Source organism: Dendrobates tinctorius, unplaced genomic scaffold, assembly GCF_039654945.1.
Source record: "Dendrobates tinctorius isolate UK_male_01 unplaced genomic scaffold, ASM3965494v1 ptg000226l, whole genome shotgun sequence".
NCBI lineage: Eukaryota > Metazoa > Chordata > Amphibia > Anura > Dendrobatidae > Dendrobates > Dendrobates tinctorius.
Genome location: NW_027361893.1, coordinates 6,135,442 through 6,158,159, shown reverse-complemented (window position 1 = coordinate 6,158,159; position 22,718 = coordinate 6,135,442). Strand labels below are relative to the sequence as shown.

Below are 22,718 nucleotides of genomic sequence, written 5' to 3'. Positions count from 1 at the left end.
ACTTTAATATCTTGATAGGGAGGAATTTTATCAATGTTGGGAAATCAACACTGATATATGATTTATTGTCCTTTCCTTTACCAAGCAACTATATAATAGATTTTGTAGTGTCCTTTCTTAAGGGCGTCCCCTACATGTCATTTTGTTGATAGATCTGTTTATAATTGTCTTGAAATAATGAACTTGAATTTTATTATACTATAGATCTCTTCTTGGAACTTGTGACGTCCGAGAGTGGACCCTCTGGATCGCGGCACTGGAGCTCCCAGGGGCGAGCACGCCAGGTGGTGCCGACCCCTATACAGGGGCCGTTAGGGGCAGGTCCTCGGAAGGAAGATGCCGCGACTGCTAGACCCAAGAGGGGTGGCTCAAAAGACTGAGTGAGGGGTGCAGGACTGAGCACGGAATGAAGAAGGGAGTAGGAAGTACAGAGTGGGAGCAGGACGGAAACACTGAGTACAGGACTGGGCACTGGAGTACAGGACGGAGACACGGAGTACAGGACTGGGCACTGGAGTACAGGACGGAGACACGGAGTAGAGGACTGGGCACTGGAGTACAGGACGGAGACACGGAGTACAGGACTGGGCACTGGAGTACAGGACGGAGACTCGGAGTACAGGACTGGGCACTGGAGTACAGGACTGAGCCACGGAGTACAGAACTGGGCACTGGAGTACAGGATGGAGACACGGAGTACAGGACTGGGCACTGGAGTACAGGACTGAGCCACGGAGTACAGAACTGGGCACTGGAGTACAGGATGGAGACACGGAGTACAGGACTGGGCACTGGAGTGCAGGACGGAGACACGGAGTACAGGACTGGGAACTGGAGTACAGGACGGAGACATGGAGTACAGGACAGAGACAGAGAGTGTAAAATAATGCTTATCCTGTAAAATACTCAGGACTAGTTACCAGATAAAAATATAGTGGTTTATTTGGTTTCTTCCATCAAAGAAAGGTTATTACAGAAAAACAGGTGAATAAAAATAAGTGAAAGAGATATTGTCCATTAGATCATGCTCTGAGATCCCACATGGCAAAAGCAACATGTATTCTTCTTCTCTCTGAGATCCTGAATAGCAAATGGCTGCTGTGTCTCAGTTCGGCTTCTCACATCGCCGTCAAGTAATATACCAGCTGTTATGTCATGTCATCTTGCGTCTGTCTCTCATGATGGTGAGGGAAGAAGAGCGACCTCTACAGTTAGCCATGAATTATATACGTCTCCTAAAGCACGTGGTCTCTACATATATGGAGCTGTCTTTCTACCATGAGCCAAGCTTAAAAATAGCCTATGTCGTGTAAGCTAAAGCAATGTACAGAACTGGGTGTAATAAGAAATTAACGGATTATTAATATTTAACAGAGAGTGAGAAGGGGAAACCCCTAAACACTGGGCCAGGATACCGTAGGAAAGGCACACGATAATCAGGCGTCTCCACCATGTTGGAGACGCCTGATATACCTGGTGCTGCCGGCTGATTGGGCGCCTAGGCTTCTGGGCGGGTGCTCCAGGGTTAAGAGACCTGGAAAGCGCGCGCCCGCGGCCTAAGGCGCCCGAAGGAAGCAGGCACGCGCCGGGCAGAGGAAAAGGAGGCGGGAGGCGAGCGCCGGTGAGTATAGGCGGCGGCAGGCCCCACTGCTGCTGGGGGCCACCGCCGCTGACGTGACAGTACCCCCCCTTTACGTCTCCCTCTCCTGAGGTTAGATAAAAATCTCCTTAATAGAAGAGGAGCATTAACATTCTCCCTGGGTTCCCAGGACCTTTCTTCGGGACCAAAACCCTTCCAATCAATGAGGTAGAGAGTACGTCCCCAAACTCTTTTCACGGCAAGAATTTCTTTCACCTCAAAGATGTCATCGGCCCCTACTGGCTGAGGAGGAGGTGGGACTGGCTGAAACCGATTCAGAACAACAGGCTTAAGGAGCGAGACATGGAAGGCGTTAGGGACCCGAAGCGAAGCTGGCAACTTCAATTTATAAGCCACGTTGTTAATGCGTCCTGAAACCTCGAACAGACCGGTGTACCGAGGACCCAGTTTGTAAGACGATATCTTCAAATGGATATACTTAGTTGACAGCCAAACTTTGTCACCAGGTTGGTATGGCGGAAGATCCCTGCGCCTCTTGTCTGCATGTCTCTTAATCCGGATACTGGATCTTTCAAGTGCCTCTCTGGTCTCATTCCATCTGCTGTGGGAACACCAGAGGGCGTTTTAGTTGTGGACTCATTAGGATAATTGTTGTGGGCGAACTCTGCCCACGGCAGAAGAGACACCCAGTTGTCTTGATGGGCGTTAGAGAAGTGACGCAGGTAGGCTGTTAATACCTGATTGATCCGTTCCACTTGCCCATTGGACTGAGGGTGATAAGCGGAGGAGAAGTCCAGAGATATACCCATGAGCTTGCTGAGTGCCCTCCAGAAATGGGAGGTAAATTGGACCCCTCGATCGGAGACAATTCGTTGAGGAAGCCCGTGAAGCCTAAAGATCTGGTGTATGAAGACCTTGGCTAGCTCAGAGGCCGTAGGCAACCCGGGCAGCAGGATGAAATGGGCCATCTTGGAGAAGCGATCGACCACTACTAAGATGGTAGTGCACCCGGAGGAGCATGGTAGATCGGTGATAAAATCCATACCAATCTGTCGCCAAGGGGCTTCAGGAAGAGGCAGAGGGTGGAGCAGACTGGACGGCAGACTTCTTGGTACCTTGTTCAGAGCACAAGTCGTGCAGGAGTCTATATAATCGGTCACATCTTGGAGAAGGGATGGCCACCAGTAGTAGCTCGAAAGGAGGCTGAGGGTTTTCTTGACCCCAACGTGACCCGCAACCTTGGAGGAATGCCCCCAATCCAGGACCTCCGACCTCTTATTCTGCGGGACGAAGGTTTTGCCTGGTGGAATGGGAGAGAGCGTCACGGGCGCCACGGTGATAACTTTGGCAGGCTCAATGATGTGAGACAAACCCTCCTCGACTTCAGGTGACTGTAGGGATCTGGACAGAGCGTGTGCCTTGATGTTTCTGTCCCCAGGCCGAAAATGAAGTTTGAAGTCAAACCGGGAGAAATATAGCGACCACCTGGCTTGCCTGGAGTTGAGCCTTTGCGCGGACGGAAGATACGCCAAATTCTTGTGGTCCGTGAAGATTACGAAGGGATGAACTGCCCCTTCTAAAAGATACCGCCACTCCTCCAGAGCCAACTTAATGGCCAGTAATTTCCGGTCTCCAATTGCATAATTGCATTCTGCGGGAGAGAATGATTTAGAGAAGTACCCACAAGGTACCACTTGACCCGAAGTTGTCCGCTGAGAAAGGACCGCTCCCGCACCAGTAGAAGAGGCATCCACCTCTAGGATGAAGGGCCTATTGACTAACGGCCGATGTAAAATCGGAGCGGAAGCAAAGGACTGTTTCAAGGCGAGAAAGGCCTCTTCAGCCTCTGGAGTCCAGGCATTTGGTTTGGTCCCTTTTTGGGTCAACGCAGAGATGGGCTTAGTCACCGAAAAGAAGAAGGGAACGAACTGTCGGTAGTAATTCGTGAAACCCAGGAACCGTTGGATGGCTTTTACTCCAACCGGACGTGGCCATTTGAGCACAGCAGACAACTTTTCGGGATCCATCTTTACTCCGGAGTCCGTGATGATATACCCTAGGAAGGGCAATGAGGTTTGCTCGAACAGACATTTTTCTAGTTTAGCGTAGAGTCTGTTCTCTCGTAGACGTTGCAGAACCAGCCGAACACTCCTTCTGTGAGTGGATAAGTCAGGGGAAAAGATGAGGATGTCATCTAGGTATACGATGACACATGAGTAGAGTAGGTCTCGAAAGAGCTCGTTAACGAACTCCTGAAAAACCACCTGAGCATTACAGAGACCAAAAGGCATAACCAAATACTCGTAATGGCCGTCCCGAGTATTGAAGGCCGTCTTCCACTCATCCCCGGCGCGGATCGGGATCAAGTTATAGGCTCCCCGCAGATCCAATTTGGTAAAGATCCGGGCCCCTCTCAAGCGGTCAAAGAGTTCTGGGATCAGCGGAAGGGGATACCTATTTTTGACCGTGATGCTGTTCAGGCCTCGGTAGTCAATACATGGCCGAAGGGACCCGTCTTTCTTCCGAACAAAAAAGAATCCTGCCCCAGCAGGAGAGGATGACTTCCGAATAAAACCCCGAGCCAAGGTCTCCAGAACATATTCGGACATGGCCGCGGTTTCTGCCGGAGACAAAGGATAAATTCTTCCCCTGGGAGGAGTCGCTCCTGGAAGAAGCTCAATTGGGCAGTCGTAGGTACGATGCGGCGGTAGAGTTTCAGCCTCCTTCTTACTGAAGACGTCGGCGTACAAGTGGTAAGCCATAGGAAGCCCAGGAAGATCGATAAGAGCTTGCTGCGGACTTGGGCGAGATACAGGCAACAGGCAGCGTTCATGGCAAAAGTGTCCCCAGCGGAGGATCTCCCCGGAACGCCAATCTAGAACGGGCTCATGTAGACGAAGCCAGGGTAAGCCGAGGAGCACGGCGTAGGACAAACTGGGCAAAACATAAAAGGCGATTTTTTTCTCGGTGATAGCTCCAACTTGTATCTCCACCTCGACAGTGACCATGGTGATGGGTTCAGGTAGTGGTTTGCCATCAACGGAGGCGATAGAGCGTGGATTCTCTAACGTAACAACCGGAATTCAGAGCTGGTCCACTTCTTTGAGCCGGATGAAGTTACCAGCCGCACCCGAGTCCACATACGCCTCCACAGAACTGCGCTCCCGACCTAAAACAATTAGAGCCGAAATAGTAAGGGGCAGAGAGGAATCGGTGTCACCTAGGAAGGCCTCTCTTATCTGGCCTAGGCGGAGGCGTTTCCCGGCCGCACTGGGCAAGTACACACAAAATGATTAGCCCCATCACAATAAAGGCATAGGCCCTGCGTCCTTCTCCCTGCGTTCTTGCTCGGTCAACCTTACTCGGTCTACTTGCATGGGTTCAGGGGTGGAATTACTAGAGGACGCCGGGGAGCGGGGGATGGGCGCTTGGTATAGCCTAAAAGATCTCTTCTCCCTAACTGACTCCCGGGTGCGTTCCTGAAACCGTAAATCTATACAGGTAGCTAGAGATATGAGATATTCCAGGGTGGTGGGAGTGTCTCGGCCGGCAAGCTCGTCCTTTATTTTACCGGAGAGGTCCCTCCAAAACGCCCCAACCAAAGCCTCATTATTCCACCCCAGTTCAGAGGACAGTGTCCGGAAGCGGATAGCATACTGTCCCACGGTGAGTGAACCCTGGTGAAGATTGAAAAGAGCCTCAGTGGTAGAGGCCACACGGGCAGGCTCATCAAATACCCTGCGGAAAGTATCCAAGAAGTTATGGATACTTGATACCACCGGGTCATCTCTCTCCCACAAGGGATTCACCCACGCTAAGGCCTCCCCCTCAAGATGGGACACAATGAAAGCTACCTTGGCCCGATCAGAGGAGTATTGCTGAGGCAGGAGCTCAAAGTGCAAGCGACACTGGTTTAAAAACCCCCGACACAACTTGGGGTCGCCACTAAACCTGGGGGGTTTCCCTAGGCGTGGTGGCGTATGAGATTGGGGGTCCCGAGGTAGGGCTGAGGCGGCCGCAGAGGACTGTAGGGATTGGAGTCGGTTGTCCACGGACGCCATGTAGCTCAGAATATGGGACTGGGCGTCCCGCTGCTGCGCGAGCTCCTGCTAGAGTCCCGCTAATAACGGGGCGTTCCCCGGATCGGTAGTTTGCAGGGCGGAAAGGCGGGTGTCCATGGACTTCATAAAGGACATTATCCTAGTTTGATTTTCACGCAAGAAGAGCAATTCTTTCTGGGTGGCCGCCGAGGCGCTAGCAGGGTCCATGGCCTGATTATACTGTGACGTATACTGACCACGGGTAGGTTACGTCCGAGAGTGGACCCTCTGGATCGCGGCACTGGAGCTCCCAGGGGCGAGCGCGCCAGGTGGTGCCGACCCCTATACAGGGGCCGTTAGGGGCACGCCCTCAGAAGACAGATGCCGCGACTGCTAGACCCAAGAGGGGCGGCTCAAAAGACTGACTGAGGGATGCAGGACTGAGCACGGAATGAAGAAGGGAGTAGGAAGTACAGAGTGGGAGCAGGACGGAAACACAGAGCATAGGACTGGGCACTGGAGTACAGGACGGAGACACGGAGTACAGGACTGGGCACTGGAGTACAGGACGGAGACACGGAGTACAGGACTGGGCACTGGAGTACAGGACGGAGACTCGGAGTACAGGACTGGGCACTGGAGTACAGGACGGAGACACGGAGTACAGGACTGGGCACTGGAGTACAGGATGGAGACACGGAGTACAGGACTGGGCACTGGAGTACAGGACGGAGACACGGAGTACAGGACTGGGAACTGGAGTACAGGACGGAGACACGGAGTACAGGACAGAGACAGAGAGTGAGAAGGGGAAACCCCTAAACACTGGGCCAGGATACCATAGGAAAGGCACACGATAATCAGGGGTCTCCACCATGTTGGAGACGCCTGATAAACCTGGTGCTGCCGGCTGATTGGGCGCCTAGGCTTCTGGGCGGGCGCTCCAGGGTTAAGAGACCTGGAAAGCGCGCGCCCGCGGCCTAAGGCGCCCGCAGGAAGCAGGCACGCACCGGACAGAGGAAAAGGAGGAGGCGGGCACAGAGCAGGGAGGCGAGCGCCGGTGAGTATAGGCGGCGGCAGGCCCCGCTCCTGCTGGGGCGGCGGTGGCTACCGCCGCTGACGTGACAGAACTGGACCTCTATTTAGATTAAGAACCACAGTTCAGTGTTGTGTATTGAAAAATAGTTTGTAGCATCTACTGTGTTATAGAGGCCTGATCCATAGGCCACAAAAAATTATTTTATTAACATCATACAGTAAGGGACCAGTAAGTTTGTAGCATTTAGTGTGTTATAGAGGCCTGATCCATAGGCCACAAAAAATTCTTCCGTCATTAACATCATACAGTAAGGGACCTAACTTAAAAAATAATTAAAAAATAGTTTGTAGCATCTAGTGTGTTATAGAGTTACTGTCGCTGAAATTCAGCTGTTTGCAGAGGTGGTGCAGAGTTAAAATCTAATTTTTGGTTGTTAATACTGTGCTCATACCACACTATCTGAGCAACATGACTGGGAAAAAGTGAGGCCGTGGTGGAAGGGGAATTAGGCTTGGTGTTCAAGGTGTACATGGGGTAGGTGGTAATGTTTGTGAAAGCAATAGTGAAGCAACGACACGTCCTATGCAAAGACAACTGACAACTTATGTTACTGGACAGGCTACACCACTATCTTTCTTTGGCAGCCGCACAGCGGTACGCCTTGTCGATAATGCCCAGAAAGAGCATGTACTCGAGTGGATGGCAAGTGCAGCTTTAAGTGGCCTCTCTTCCTCTTCCTCCAACTCAACATCACAACCAGTACAGTCCACAGATGTGGCACCCAAATTCCCCTTGCTTCCCCCTCGTACCAACTATCCAAACGTACAACTGACTGCACGGAACCACAGATGGTGAGTCTTAATAGTGGTTCACACATTCTAATAGCGGTTCACACATTCTATGCCATGTTCATCAGAAGTGTACTCAAAGGCTTCCTAGAGTCAAGAGGAGGAAATCTGTACTGATGCCCAAATTTTTTTTTAGCCTGGATCCGGGGCAGGAAGAAGTATGGTCCAAACAGCATCCTGACCCTCGTCATCAGGCGTTAACCCCTGGGGGGAGGTGATCCTGATGAAACTCAGATATCTGAGGCTTATGCAGGCTGTACTATGCTGTCAGGACAAGAAGAGGAGGAGGGTGATAACACAGAGAATGACGATGAGGTGTTAGATCCCAGTTGGCGTGAACTTAGAGGCACACAGCTGAGTAGGTTATCTGAGGGTGAGGACGAGGAGGTTACGTTGTGCCGTCCATCGCAGACACGTAGTAATGCTGCCATGACAAGTGATGCATCCTCGGACACAACTGTGCCTCTGACCAGCAGCGTCCGTGGGTCTGCAGCTCGCAGGGGTGTCAAGGGTTGCCTAGCCTGGGCCTTTTTTGACACTCCAAAGGATGAGCCAACTCACATAATCTGCCAACTTTGCAAAAAAAACTGAGTCGAGGTAAAAACTGAAATAATTTGACTACTACATGTATGAACCTTCACATGCGAAATCAACAAACTTTAGTGTGGGAATCCCACTGCACAAAAATATGGACCAGCGGACATCAACCACCATCAGCCGCCTCATCAATTGCATCTCCTGCTTCTTCCTCCTCCTCTATTACCGTGCCAACTATTGAGACGCAGGTCTTTGATCACAGAACCCCGGGTTCTTTACCCGATCGAGTCATGCTGACTGAGAGCCCGCCTTCAGCAGTAATGGAAGCGGACATGCCTGCTGTTTTTGACCGATCTCAAGAGAACGATCACACCACAAGTTTCTCAATCCACAGTAGCACCGTCTGCACCTCTCTCACAATCCAGCAGTTTGTCCGGTTCACCGTACTCAGCCTTCTCACAGCACTGCAGCCAGCCCATGGTTCTGTAATTGTGGTCATGGAAAAGATTGTTTCTTCCTATGCATGACAAAGCTAAGATGTTGAACTCCACCATCTCCAATTTTTTGGCCATGGAAATACTGCCTTTCCGCTTGGTGGATACCGACGGCCGTCAGAGTCGCCCAGTACCAATTACCCAGTTGCCATTACTTTTCTATGAAAGCTGTGCCTGTGCTACACCAACATGTAGCAGACATCACCTGTTCCTTGACAAAATCGCTGTCTGCCAGGGTGCCTTTCACCACAGACACTTAGAAGAGTAAGCATGGCCAAGGGCGTTACATTTCACTGACTGGGCACTTGGTGGCTGTGGGGACAGGCGCTGCTCAACAAGTCTTGGAATCCCCAAGGTTTGCAGGACAAACCTCTACATTTAACACTTCCTCCACTGCTTCTGCCTCCTCTATCTCCTCTAGGGCCTTCACCTGCACCCTCAACCTCTGCCTTCACGAGACACACGTTCCAACAGTGCATAGCGAACCCCCACCACCTCCGTACTGCGCAGGCAGGGCTCGCCACAATCAGGCAGTCTTAAATTTGATATGCCTTGGAGATTGCAGTCATACAGCTGAAGAGTTGTGGACAGCTCTCCAGGCTGAATATGATCAATGGCTGTCTCCGCTGAACGTACATCCAGTTAAGGCCCGATAATGGTGCAAACCTCGTGGCAGCCCTACGGTGAGGCAAGCTCACACACGTGCCTTGCATGGCTCACATCCTCAACCTGGTGGTACAGCGTTTTCTCGGCCACTATCCTGGCCTGGGTGACCTGCTCCAGAAAGCAAGTTGTGTGCTCATTTCCGCCATTCGCATCCCTCTGCTCATCGACTTGCATACAGAGGTATTTGTCCATGCCAGTTAACAGGTTGATATGCGCATGTGCCAACACGGTGGAATTTCACTCTGCACATGTTGCACTGACTGTGGCAGCAGTAACGAGCCCTGACGCAGTATGTCATGTTGTATAGCCTGGGCCAAAGCAGTACGGAGGTGGCGCATATCATGTTTACAGAGTGGGCAGAGATTAGGGACCTCTGCAACCTTTTGCACAGTTTTGAAATGGCTACTAAGATGGTTAGCGCTGATGACGCCATCATCTGTATCACTATTCCCGTCATTTATATGCTGGAGCAGACGTTGAAAAGCCTGTGGGAGGAGATGGTGGTCCCAGAAGAAGAGGAGGAAGTAGAGGAGGCTGCAGAACGGATAACAATGTCTCGAAGTTCAAGACTGTCGTAACACAGGCGGGTGCCAAGGGAGGGTGGATTACTGCGATCGAGGGGGGCTGGTGCTGATAACAAACTGTTATCAAAGATGCAAGATCCAAGGAACAAATGGAGGAGGAAGAGGTGATGGATGATCAACTGTTGGATGAAGAGGATAATACTCCCTTCTCTTTTGTTCGGGGTTGGTGGGAGGGGACAGAGGAAACGAGCCTCATTGTTACCCAGAAACTAACAGAGCATGGGCTCAGACCTTATGGTAGAGCTCGACATAGGAGTGCCTTCTTGCTGCACATGATCCCCGTATAGTAATGATTCAGAAAAATGCTGGCTACTGGGTTGCCACTTTATTAGATCCATGATTGTTGTGAGTTCATTTTCCCCTTCACCATTGAGGTCTGATGAACTCCCTCTTCTGGTGAAGGAAGGTAGTGAGGCTGATTACCAAGCACCTGTGCAGGATGATGATGACTGGGTGACTGGAATTGCTGACTGGATATAAGGCAGCCGACACCCTTTTGCCTTGCTGGTGATCTCTCTGAGGGATTCTAGGAGACCAGTCTGATTCCTGCTCCTCAAAAGCTAAGTTTTCTGCTCTGCTTTTTGCATTTGTGTTTTGGTTTTGTTTTGCCTTGTTTTTCTGGATTTCTGCCATTCCCTGCTGGGGTGAGCTGAATTCCTTTTTGCTCTGTCTTCAGAAAATACCTGAGTACTGATATAGTCTTTTTGAAGCCTAGCGTCTTCAGGGCTTTTTTCCCTATCAGTCTGTTGGCTCTTGTTTCAATAGGGTTTTGGCGGATTGCAGACAGCAGCTTTTCTATCCTTTCCTATTTAGTTAGCTTGGGCCCCAGCATTTGCTCAGCCTATCTTTCTATCTGTGTGAGTGTTTTTTCATCTTGCTTCACCGTCATTATATGTTGGGGGCTGCCTATTGCTTTGGGGTCTGCTCTGGGGCAGTTTAGATTTCCCTTTCTGTCTTTAGGCTATTTAGTTCTCCGGCTGTGATCGAGGGGTCTAGGGCACCGTAGGAATCCCCCACGGCTACTGCTAGTTGCTATTGATAGGTTCAGGGGTCTGCAATCCGATAGCTGCCAACTTCTCTGGTTTTCTGGACTTAGCTAGTATTTCTGTTTTTGCCTCCTACGGTGACTCATTCATAACACATGATATAAAACTGCCGAGTGCAGTGAATACCGCCGGAAGTTAATGAGCAGCCGCAGAAGCAGATGTGGCCGGGAGACAGCGGGACGGGAGGATGCGTCGCTGGACTGGCAAGTATAATTATAATATTTATTATTAATTTTATGCTTTTTTTTTACAGCTGGCCCTGGTCCCGAACTGTAACACGGGTTTCCCATGGAAACTTGTGTTTGGGACCTTGTGACCGAACACTATGCGTTTGGTACGGGTCCAGAACTTTACAGTTCTAGTCAGAAATACTGGACCTGGTCTTGTAGGGACCATATGAGAACATTCAGCAGCACAGAAGTAAGATAAGGTAGATTCATCCAATAAGATATCAGGGTTTTAGGAAATCAACGGCATCATTACCCTCCGCTTTCTCTTACAGGACCATTATAATATTTTTCTTCAAGTGATTTTCTAACTTGTCACACATTGTGGACTGTCATTTGGCTTTGTAGTTTGGGAAGGTAATGGTCAGCGTCTCCTAATTACAGTGGATAGATGGATTTTACTGGTTGTAAGTTCTATAGAAAAGGGCTGTCAATACACAAAGTCGTTTGAACAGTTTTGGGTGAAGGAGAATGTTGTCGTCTAGAGGCAAAATGGTGACCACACGGTTGTGATACGGCCGGACTACAACACCTATAAATCAGCCAAAGACGGTAACTGAGAAGAATCTGTGACGTCTCTGTATTTATTGGTTACTACTTACCTGGGTAGTCATATGTGGGAATCTCCTCTTTACACCGCTCATCACCCCTCACATATGTCTCTGTAGTATTAATATGGGTCAGATCTTCACCCTGAAACAAATATCGTAAAAGTCACATCTATGATCAGCTCTAATCCTGCCATCTCCACCGTTCTCATTACACAAGTTCAAAACATAATACTGATGGATAAAACAAGACTGAGCACAAGACCTTCACAGCCGTCTACACATCACAGGGGAGATCTCATGACACCTTCTCTCCATCTACCTGATGATCCTGAGGAACACTGGGATTTTCTTGCTTACAGTCCTGTGGAAGAAGAGGACGGGGACATCTCTCTGGTGTTGTCCTCTTACTGGATAGATCTGGAGGAAACACATACAGGGACTGAATTCATTCTTTACATACAGATAATTATAGGCCGTGTATATTTAGTCCTGTCTATTACCTGGTGATGTGAGGGGCTGGGGAACCTCCATCATGATGTTCTTGTACACACCTTTGTGTCCTTCTAAATACTCCCACTCCTCCATGGAGAAATAGACGGCGACATCCTGACACCTTATAGGAACCTGACACATACAATGATACCGTCATCCCCCGATCCCTTCATATCATTACTGCATAATGTCCCAGCATTCCCAGCAGTGTCACCTCTCCAGTCAGCAGCTCAATCATCTTGTAGATGAGTTCTAGGATCTTCTGATCATTGATGGTCTCATGTATCAGGGGGTGAGGTGGAGGCCCAGTGATTGGGCTCAGGGGTCTTCCCCATCCCTCAGACACAGGGTCCTGACAGCGCTCACTAAAGGTCTTCTTCACTACTGTGTAATCCTGGTTATGGAGAGACACATTAATAAATCTCACTACAGACATTTCCAGAGTCCTCACCTCTCCAGTTCTGGCCATCTGTTATTCCCATAGATAAGAATGATGTAATGTGACGGTATCAGAATCTCTCACCTCTCCAGTAAGCCGGAAGAGGATCTCTAGGGTGAGGTGTAATATCCTCTCCGCCATCTTGTCTCTGTCCATATTTATCTTTGATGGGTAAATCAGGAAAATTATGTTCTAAAGAAGATCTTCACTGAGAGGATCCGATATTGTAGAGATCTGAATGAGAAGATGAGCCGATGTAACATCATAAAAATCCTGTGTAATAATACAACTGGCGATTATTATTTTACAGTATTTAGTTTTCTTCTTTAAATCTACTGTATATAAGTAAAGCAGAAAATCTGTGTGTGGTCACCTGTGGAATACAAAACCACATTTTTCACCCAGTTTGAGTGAATTTTTGCACGACATGTCTTTAACACCAGACTAAAAATACTGCAAACAATAAAACTCAAAATTTCCCCCCTTGAGGAGATTTTGCCCCCAGAATTGAGACTCTATAAATAAAGGTGAAGAACTTATGAGTCTAAGAATTTACTGCAAATTATTAGGAGATACAATTCATCTTTCCAGATGACAACCTTTGGTACGACAGCTGGACTTAAGGAAGCAGGATTTATGCTGACTTTTAACCCGTTTACCCCAAAGGGTGGTATTCATGTTAATGACCGGGCCAATTTTTACAATTCTGACCACTGTCCCTTTATGAGGTAATAACTCTGGAACGCTTCCATGGATCCCGGTATTCTGACATTGTTTTCTCGTAACATATTGTACTTTATGTTAGTGGTAAAATTTCTTTGATATGACTTGTGTTTATTTGTGAAAAAAATGGAAATTTGGCGAAAATTTCGCAATTTTCCAACTTGGAATTTTCATGCCATTAAACCACAGAGATATGGCACATAAAATACTTAATAAGTAACATTTCCTACATGTTTAATTTACATCAGCACAATTTTGGACCAAATTTTTTTTATTAGGAAGTTATAAGGGTTAAAAGTTAATCAGCGATTTATCATTTTTACAACACCATTTTTTTTTAGGGACCACATCACATTTGAAGTCACGATAAGGGGTCTATATGATAGAAAATACCCAAAAGTGACACCATCCTACAAACTGCACCCCTGAAGGTGCTCAAAACCACATTCAAGAAGTTTATTAACCCTTCAGGTGCTTCACAGGAATTTTTTGAATGTTTAAAAAAATGAACATTTAACTTTTTTTTACAAAAAATTTACTTCAGATCCAATTTTTTTTATTTTACCAAGGGTAACAGGAGAAATTGGACTGCAAAAGTTATTGTGCAATTTGTCCTGAGTATGCCGATACCCCATATGTGGGGGTAAATAACTGTTTGGGTGCACAGCAGAGCTCGGAAGGGAAGGAGCGCCATTTGACTTTTTCAACGCAGAATTGGATGGAATTGAGATCAGACGCCATGTTGCATTTGGAGAGCTCCCAAACAGAGGAAACACCCCAAATTCTAACTCCAACCCTAACCCTAACACACCCCTAACCCTAATCCCAACCCTAACCCTAATCCCAACCGTAACCCAAACCCTAGCCCCAACCCTAACTTTAGCTTAACTCACTTTAGCCCAACTCTAACCCTAATGGGAAAATGGAAATAAATACATTTTTTTATTTTATTACAGTATTTTTCCCTCACTAAGGGGGTGATAGGGTCTATCACAAAATGAGCCAATAGGAAAAAATCAGCAGCCGGCAGATCTCGGCGGGCGCACTGCGCATGCGCCCCCATTTTCTCTCAGAAGAAGCTGGCGGCCCAGGGAACTTCAGGTGTTATGATTGAATCACCGAGGAGGAAAAAACAAAACACAAGCTCAGCCCAGAAAATCAGAGAGGTTGGAAACTAGCGGATTGCAGACCCCTAATCCTATCACACAACTAGCAGTAGCCGTGGAGTGTTCCTACGGTGATCCTAGACACCTCATCACAGCCGGAGATCTAAATAAGCCTAAAGAGAGAAAAGGGAAAAACTGACTGCCCCAGAGCAGACCCCAAAGCAATAGGCAGCCCCCAACATATAATGATGGTGAAACAAGATGAAAACACTAACACAGATAGAAAGATAGGTTGAGCAAACGATGGGGCCCAAGCTAACTAAAAAGGACAGGACAGAAAAGCTGCTGTCTGCAATCCGAGAAAACCCTGCTAAAAATATTACCAACACAACTGATAAGCAAAAAGGACCCTGAAGTCACTAGACTTCAAACCCTATATCAGCACTCAGAATATTCTGAAAGCAGAGCAAAAGAGAACACTGATCAAGGAAAAAGAATCCAGCGCACCCCCGGCTGGGGATGGCTGAACTCAAAAAACAAGGTAAACAAAACCAAAACTAATAAGTTCAATAGCAGAGCAAAAACTTATCTTTGGGAAGCAGGAATCAGACTGGTCTCCAATAATCCAGCAGAGAAATCACCAGCCACTCAGAAGGGCGTCGGCTGTCTTATATCCAGTCTGAAGTTCCTGTTACCCAGTCACAATCCACCTGATCAGGTGTTTGGTTTCTTTCATCCAAATCAGCCTCACTACCTTCCTTCACCAGAAGAGGGAGATCCTCGGACACAAAACGTGAATGAACAGATGAGCTCACAACAGTACCTCCCCCTTGAGGAGGGGGTCACAGAACCCTCATCCAAGCCACCAGGCCGATCAGGATGAGCCCGATGAAAGGCACGCACCAATCTTTCGGCATAAATATCAGAGGCAGAGACCAGGAATTATCCTCCTGACCATAAGCCTTCCACTTAACCAAATACTGGAGTCTCCGTCTAGCCAGACGGGAATCCAGTATCTTCTCTACCTCATATTCCATGTTACCTTCAACCAACACAGGGTCAGGAGGTGCCGCCAAAGGAACCACTGGTTCAACAAACCTCTTCAACAAGGACTTATGAAACACATTATGAATCTTAAATGTGACAGGAAGAGCCAACCGAAAAGAGACCGGATTAATAATCTCTAAAATCTTGTAAGGTCCAATAAATCTAGGTTTAAACTTTGGAGAAGCCACTTTCATAGAGATATTCTTTGATGACAACCAGACCATATCACCCACCTTAAACCGGGGACCAATGGTCCTATGCCGGTTAGAAAACCGCTGGGCCTTTTCCTGGGAAAGAGACAACTTATCCACCACTTGGTCCCAAATCTGCTGCATTCTTTCCACCACAGTGTCAACCCCTGGACAGGCAGAAGACTCCACCTGCCCTGAAGAAAATCGAGGATGAAACCCAAAGTTACAGAAAAAGGGTGACATCAAAGTGGCTGAACTAGCTCTATTATTTAAAGCAAATTCGGCCAAGGGTAAAAGTGAGACCCAATCATCCTGATCAGCAGATATAAAACATCTCAAATAAGCCTCCAAAGTCTGGTTTGTTCTCTCCGTCTGCCCATTGGTCTGAGGGTGAAATGCAGAGGAGAAGGACAACTGAATTCCCAACTTGGAACAAAAGGTCCTCCAGAATCTAGAGACAAACTGAACTCCTCTGTCCGATACAATGTTATCAGGAATCCCGTGCAAGCGAACCACCTGTTGCAAAAACAAGGGCACCAACTCTGAGGAAGATGGCAACTTAGGGAGTGGTACAAGATGGACCATCTTAGAGAATCTATCACAAATCACCCAGATAACAGTCATCCTCTGAGAGACAGGCAGATCAGAAATAAAATCCATTGAAATATGGGTCCATGGCCTCTTGGGCACCGGCAAAGGCATCAACAACCCACTAGAACGAGAACAAGGCTTAGATCGGGAGCAAGTCCCACAGGACTGCACAAAATTTCTGACATCACGAGACAAGGCAGGCCACCAAAAAGACCGACTCACCAAATCTCTAGTACCAAAAATACCTGGATGACCAGCCAGCGCGGAGCAATGAACCTCAGACATCACTTTCCTCCTCCACTGGTCAGGAACATACAACCTACCACTGGGACAACGCTCAGGCTTATCCTCCTGAAACTTCTCCAGAGCACATCTCAAATCAGGCGAGATGGCAGAAAGAACCACCCCCTCACCTAAGATGGTAGCAGGCTTGGTCACAATAGGAGAATCAGCCAAAAAACTCCTAGAGAGGGCATCAGCCTTAACGTTCTTAGTGCCCGGAAGAAAGGAGACCACAAAATCAAAACATGTGAAAAACAAGGCCCACCTGGCCTGTCTCGGATTCAAGCGTTTAGCCGACTCAAGGTAGATCAAATTCTTGTAGTCAGTGAGGACCACAACTTGATGTCTAGCTCCCTCCAACCAATGTCTCCACTCCTCAAATGCCCACTTCATGGCCAACAGTTCTCGATTCCCCACATCATAGTTGCGTTCCGAAGGAGAGAACTTTCGAGAAAAGAAGGCACAGTGGTTCATTTTAGATGTTACAGGATCTTTTTGGGACAAAACAGCTCCTGCACCAGTCTCTGAAGCATCCACCTCCACCTGAAATGGAAGTGAGACATCGGGTTGTCGCAAAACCGGAGAAGAAGTGAACCTCCGCTTCAGCTCCTGAAAAGAAGAAACAGCCTCTGGAGACCAATTCAGCAAATCAGCGCCCTTCTTAGTCAAATCAGTCAATGGTTTGGCAATAACAGAAAAATTGGCTATAAACTTACGATAAAAATTAGCAAAACCCAAAAACTTCTGGAGAGTCTTCAAAGAAGTGGGCTGCACCCAATCATAAATGGCCTGTACCTTGGCCGGGTCCATTTCAATAGTTGACGGAGACAAAATAAATCCCAAAAATGAAATCCTCTGTACACCAAAAAGACATTTCGATCCCTTAACATACAGGGAGTTTTCCCTCAAAATCCGGAACACAGTCCGAACATGTTCCACATGAGAGTCCCAATCCCTGGAAAAGATCAAAATATCATCCAAATAGATGATCAGAAACTTATCCACAAAGTCCCGGAAAATATCATTCATGAAGCACTGGAAGACAGAAGGGGCGTTAGTGAGCCCAAAAGGCATCACCAGGTACTCAAAATGTCCCTCCGGAGTATTAAACGCTGTCTTCCATTCATCCCCATGCTTAATGCGAATAAGATTATACGCCCCCCTGAAGTCAAGCTTGGTAAACCAGCAAGCACCTTCAACTCTAGAAAATAGGTCAGAAATCAGGGGTAACGGATACTGATATTTAACAGTAATTTTGTTAAGGGAGCGATAGTCAATACAGGGCCTTAATGAACCATCCTTCTTGGCCACAAAAAAAACCCAGCACCCTAGGGTGAAGAGGATGGTCTAATATGACCCTTCTCCAGCGACTCCTTAATATAAGAACGCATAGCCTCATGTTCGGGTACAGATAAATTAAAAAGTCGACCCTTGGGAAATTTACACCCCGGACTCAGCTCAATTGCACAGTCATAACTCCTATGAGGAGGCAAAGACGCAGACTTACTCTCACTAAACACATCATAAAAATCAGCCAAATAGTCAGGAACCTCATGCGACTGGGGAGAGGTGGAGAAAACAGGAGTGTCACTAAGAGCACACCGACAACCCCAACTCACCACAGACACAAATTTCCAATCCAAAACTGGATTATGGATTTGCAACCAGGGGAACCCCAGCAAGATGGTATCATGCAAATTATGCAACACCAAAAATCTGCAATTTTCTTGATGTTCTGGGGCGACCCGCATTACCACCTGGGTCCAAAACTGAGATTTATTCTTCGCCAAAGGAGTAGCATCAATACCCCTCAAAGGAATAGGCGTCTGCAGGGGTGTCATAGGAAAACCACAACATTTAGCAAAATCTAAATCCATTAGGTTCAAGGCCGCTCCTGAATCCACAAAGGCTTTAGCAGAAAATGTGGATAGGGAGCAGATCAGAGTAATTGCCAGAAGAAACTTAGGTTGTACACCACCTACAGCAAATGTGTGTGCAAAATGTTTCTCTCGTTTAGGGCAGACAGAAATAATATGAGAGGCATCTCCACAGAAAAAACATAGCTTATTACGTCTTCTAAACTCCTGACGTTGAGCCCTAGACAAAACTCTATCACATTGCATAGGTTCAGACATTTGTTCAACAGGTGGCAGCATTTCCCATGTAATTTTACGTTCACGTAAACGCCGATCAGCCTGAATGGCTAATGACATAGAATCGTCAAGACCAGAGGGAACAGGAAATCCCACCATAGTATGTTTTACGGTTTCTGACAAACCCTTCCGAAAGAGAGCTGCCAAGGCACCATCATTCCAAGTGGTGAGGACCGCCCATTTTCGGAATTTTTGACAGTACAGTTCTGCAGAATCTTGACCCTGGCTCAATGCCAATAGGGTCTTTTCAGCTTGATCAATCGCATTAGGTTCATCATACAACAACCCCAAGGCCTGAAAAAATGCGTCCACATTAGTTAGAATAGGATCATCTGGTACTAAAGAAAACGCCCAATCCTGGGGATCGCCGCGCAGCAAGGAGATGACAATTTTAACCTGCTGTGCAGAGCTCCCCGATGAGTTAGGCTTCAAGGCAAGAAATAATTTACAATTATTCTTAAAATTCAAAAATTTAGACCGATCCCCAAAAAACACATCAGGAGTGGGGATTTTTGGTTCAGCAGCGTGTGAATGAGCAAGATAGGTGGAAATTCCTCGCACTTCAGCAGCAAGATGCTCCACGCGATCAGACAATTGCTTAAACTCCATCAGAAAAAAAAAATATTCCTCCTATGGCCTCAGAGAAAAAGAGGAAAAAATATACACAAAAAAAAATTCTGACACTTTTTTTTTTTAACAATTCCTTCCTGCTTTTGAGTACCCTAGAATCTGCAGCATGGCTGGTGATTCTGTTATGATTGAGTCACCGAGGAGGAAAAAACAAAACACAAGCTCAGCCCAGAAAATCAGAGGTTGGAAACTAGCGGATTGCAGACCCCTAATCCTATCACACAACTAGCAGTAGCCGTGGAGTGTTCCTACGGTGATCCTAGACACCTCGTCACAGCCGGAGATCTAAATAAGCCTAAAGAGAGAAAAGGGAAAAACTGACTGCCCCAGAGCAGACCCCAAAGCAATAGGCAGACCCCAACATATAATGACGGTGAAACAAGATGAAAACACTAACACAGATAGAAAGATAGATTGAGCAAACGATGGGGCCCAAGCTAACTAAAAAGGACAGGACAGAAAAGCTGCTGTCTGCAATCCGAGAAAACCCTGCTAAAAATATTACCAACACAACTGATAAGCAAAAAGGACCCTGAAGTCACTAGACTTCAAACCCTATATCAGAACTCAGCATATTCTGAAAGCATAGCAGAAGAGAACACTGATCAAGGAAAAAGAATCCAGCACACCCCCGGCCGGGGATGGCTGAACTCAAAAAACAAGGTAAACAAAACCAAAACTAATAAGTTCAATAGCAGAGCAAAAACTTATCTTTGGGAAGCAGGAATCAGACTGGTCTCCAAGAATCCAGCAGAGAAATCACCAGCGATTCAGAAGGGCGTCGGCTGCCTTATATCCAGTCTGAAGTTCCTGTTACCCAGTCACAATCCACCTGATCAGGTGTTTGGTTTCTTTCATCCAAATCAGCCTCACTACCTTCCTTCACCAGAAGAGGGAGATCCTCGGACACAAAACGTGAATGAACAGATGAGCTCACAACATTCAGGGCAGACTGTAGGGACAAAGGAGGTACCGGGGGGGAGGAGGTGATCGGGGGACTATTTCTCTCTCCTTTGATGTGCGATCACATCAGAGGAGAAACTAAATGGAAAATCAGATTTTTTTTTTGCGGTCGCAGTTATACAGTTAATGACAGAGATCGCAACACTGGCGTGGTAAAAACTGACCCGAATCATGTTCTCTGGGGTCTCGGCTACCCCCGGCAGCCAAGACCGTGGAGAAATTCCAACGCTGGGGGTGCTATAACATTAAACCGCAGCACCTTTAAAAAGCAGCGCTGTGGTTTAAGTACCCTTAACTGCCGCCGTTAAAAGGTGTATCGGTGGTCCTAAGGGGTTAAATGTAACTCATCATTCTCTCCTGCTTGCGTTGATCAATGGCAGAGCAGGGGAGAATGATGAGAGCCGTGTTCAGCACCCGGCGCGGGGGAACAGCGCTTACTCTAAAGCTTCTTCCCTGGCACCCTTCTATGTGGTACTGATGCGGCACACACATGCCACACGTGTGCCGCAAGTATTACACACACAGATACTGACATCTCCGATAACGGAAATAGGACGTGTGAAAGAGGCGTTATAGCGGGTTTTTATGTTTGGCAGCTGTCACACACTAAAAGATGCTTTTTATTGCAAAAAATAGTTTTTGCATCACCACATTTTGAGAGCTATAATTTTTCCATATTTTGACCCACAGAGTCATGTGAGGTCTTGTTTTTTGCAGGACGAACTGACGTTTTTACTGGCACCATTTTCAGGCACGTGACATTTTTTGATCACTTTCTATTCTGATTTTTGGGAGACAAAAATGAGCAAAAACCAGCAATTCATGAATTTCATGAATTTCTTTTGGGGGGGTCGTTTACACCGTTCCGCGTGTGGTAAAATTGATAAAGCAGTTTTATTCTTTGGGTCAGTACGATTACAGTGATACCTCATTTATATTTTTTTATGTTTTGGCGCTTTTATGTCATGAAAACTATTTTTACAGAAAAATTATTTTTGCATCGCTTTATTCTGCGAGCTATAACTTTTTTATTTTTTCACTGATGATGATGATGTGTGGCAGCTCGTTTTTTGCGGGACAAGATGACGTTTTCAGCGGTACCATGTTTATTTATAGCCGTCTTTTTGATCGCTTGCTATTCCACTTTTTGTTCAGTGGTATGATGATAAAACATTGTTTTATAACTTTTTTTATAGTGTTCACAAAAGGGGTTAACTAGTGGGACAGTTTTATAGCTCGGTGTTTTAATGATCACGTGTGACTGGACACAGCGCCTCCAGCAGGGCAAATTTATGACACACGTGATCCTGGATACAGCGCCTCCAGCAGGGCGAATTTAAACAATAATGGGACGTGCAGCCGGATATACCGCCTCCAGCTGGCGAATTTAAGAAATACACGTAAAACTGGATACCCCGCCTCCAGCTGGCGAATTTAAATAATAAGGGTAAACACAGGGAACAATTACAGTGGTGGGCCCTGCGATAGGGAATGGGGGACGTGGAGACCTCCTAAGCTCCCCTGAGCCAGTGTCCCTGCACTCCTCACATTCCCTATACAGGCTCCTCACCTGTCGCCGCACGCGTGCCTTAATACCCTAGCAAGCCCTAAACCTAAACCCTAACTAGGGAATAGGTCGGGGCGGAGACTAATCCCACCCCTGCACTAGAACACACATAAGGAAAGTCACAAACAGGGGAAAAAGAAAACTTAGCTCTCTCTGTGCTAAAGCTCCAGCACAGAGTCCAGCGACCGACTGCAGCCTTCCTCCTGAATAGCTGCCAAGAACTCCCTTCTGTGACTCCTTCCACACCAGGACTCAGATTGAGCTGAGCACTCTCTTCAGCTCCTTCCACCACCAAGGTTGGTTGCAAATGAACAACTAACACCAACAGTGATTGAAAACCCCTGGCTGTCCTTTATAGAGCCTAAAACCTGTCATGTAATTATCGTGCACATTAACCTAAAACTAAAGCTAAGGTGCGATACCACTCACCACCACCGGGGACAGTCAAGACACCCTGAACCTGACAAAGTAAAAAAAGTTCACTTTGTCAATTTAATACCGCCAGATCCAACACTGGATCATGACAGTACCCCCTCCTTAATGAGGGGCCTCTGGACCCTCAAGACCACCCCTCATTAGGGAAACACCTACAGCGGGGACGGCCCGATCCAGAGTTCACCCCACCATTACCTGACACTTCAGGTATATGACAAATACACAGCTGGTATAGGCAATAAAGTTTATTTTTATTATTTTGGAGGAACCACCCATCTCCACAGCGCCGACCTGGGGAACGAGTATATGTAAGTGTATGTTTGTTTGTTATGAGCTGATCAGGCTCCACAACACACTTCCACATGATGTTATTTGGTGGCACACATACACGCTCGTTCACACACAGGTCCGGACCTGAACGTTTATTGCACACATTCGTTTGTCATAAAACTTGGTGAACTCATTCT

At 47.3% G+C, this 22,718-nt stretch overlaps 2 protein-coding genes across 2 annotated transcripts in view; one reads left to right on the top strand and one right to left on the bottom strand.

Moving 5' to 3' along the window:
• Positions 1 to 22,718, top strand: part of LOC141059269 (uncharacterized) — a 1,095,346-nt gene that overhangs the window by 64,160 nt on the left and 1,008,468 nt on the right. The gene's annotated exons all lie outside the window — the stretch shown is intronic.
• The window catches only part of LOC141059247 (uncharacterized), a 317,930-nt gene that overhangs the window by 6,559 nt on the left and 288,653 nt on the right, over positions 1 to 22,718 (bottom strand). The window contains exons 3-6 of the mRNA XM_073555554.1: positions 12,339 to 12,518; positions 12,133 to 12,256; positions 11,952 to 12,049; positions 11,684 to 11,774 (exon numbers count right to left, since the gene is read on the bottom strand). Coding sequence (XP_073411655.1) covers positions 11,684 to 11,774; positions 11,952 to 12,049; positions 12,133 to 12,256; positions 12,339 to 12,518 — 493 coding nt within the window. The remainder of the gene's footprint in view (positions 1 to 11,683; positions 11,775 to 11,951; positions 12,050 to 12,132; positions 12,257 to 12,338; positions 12,519 to 22,718) is intronic.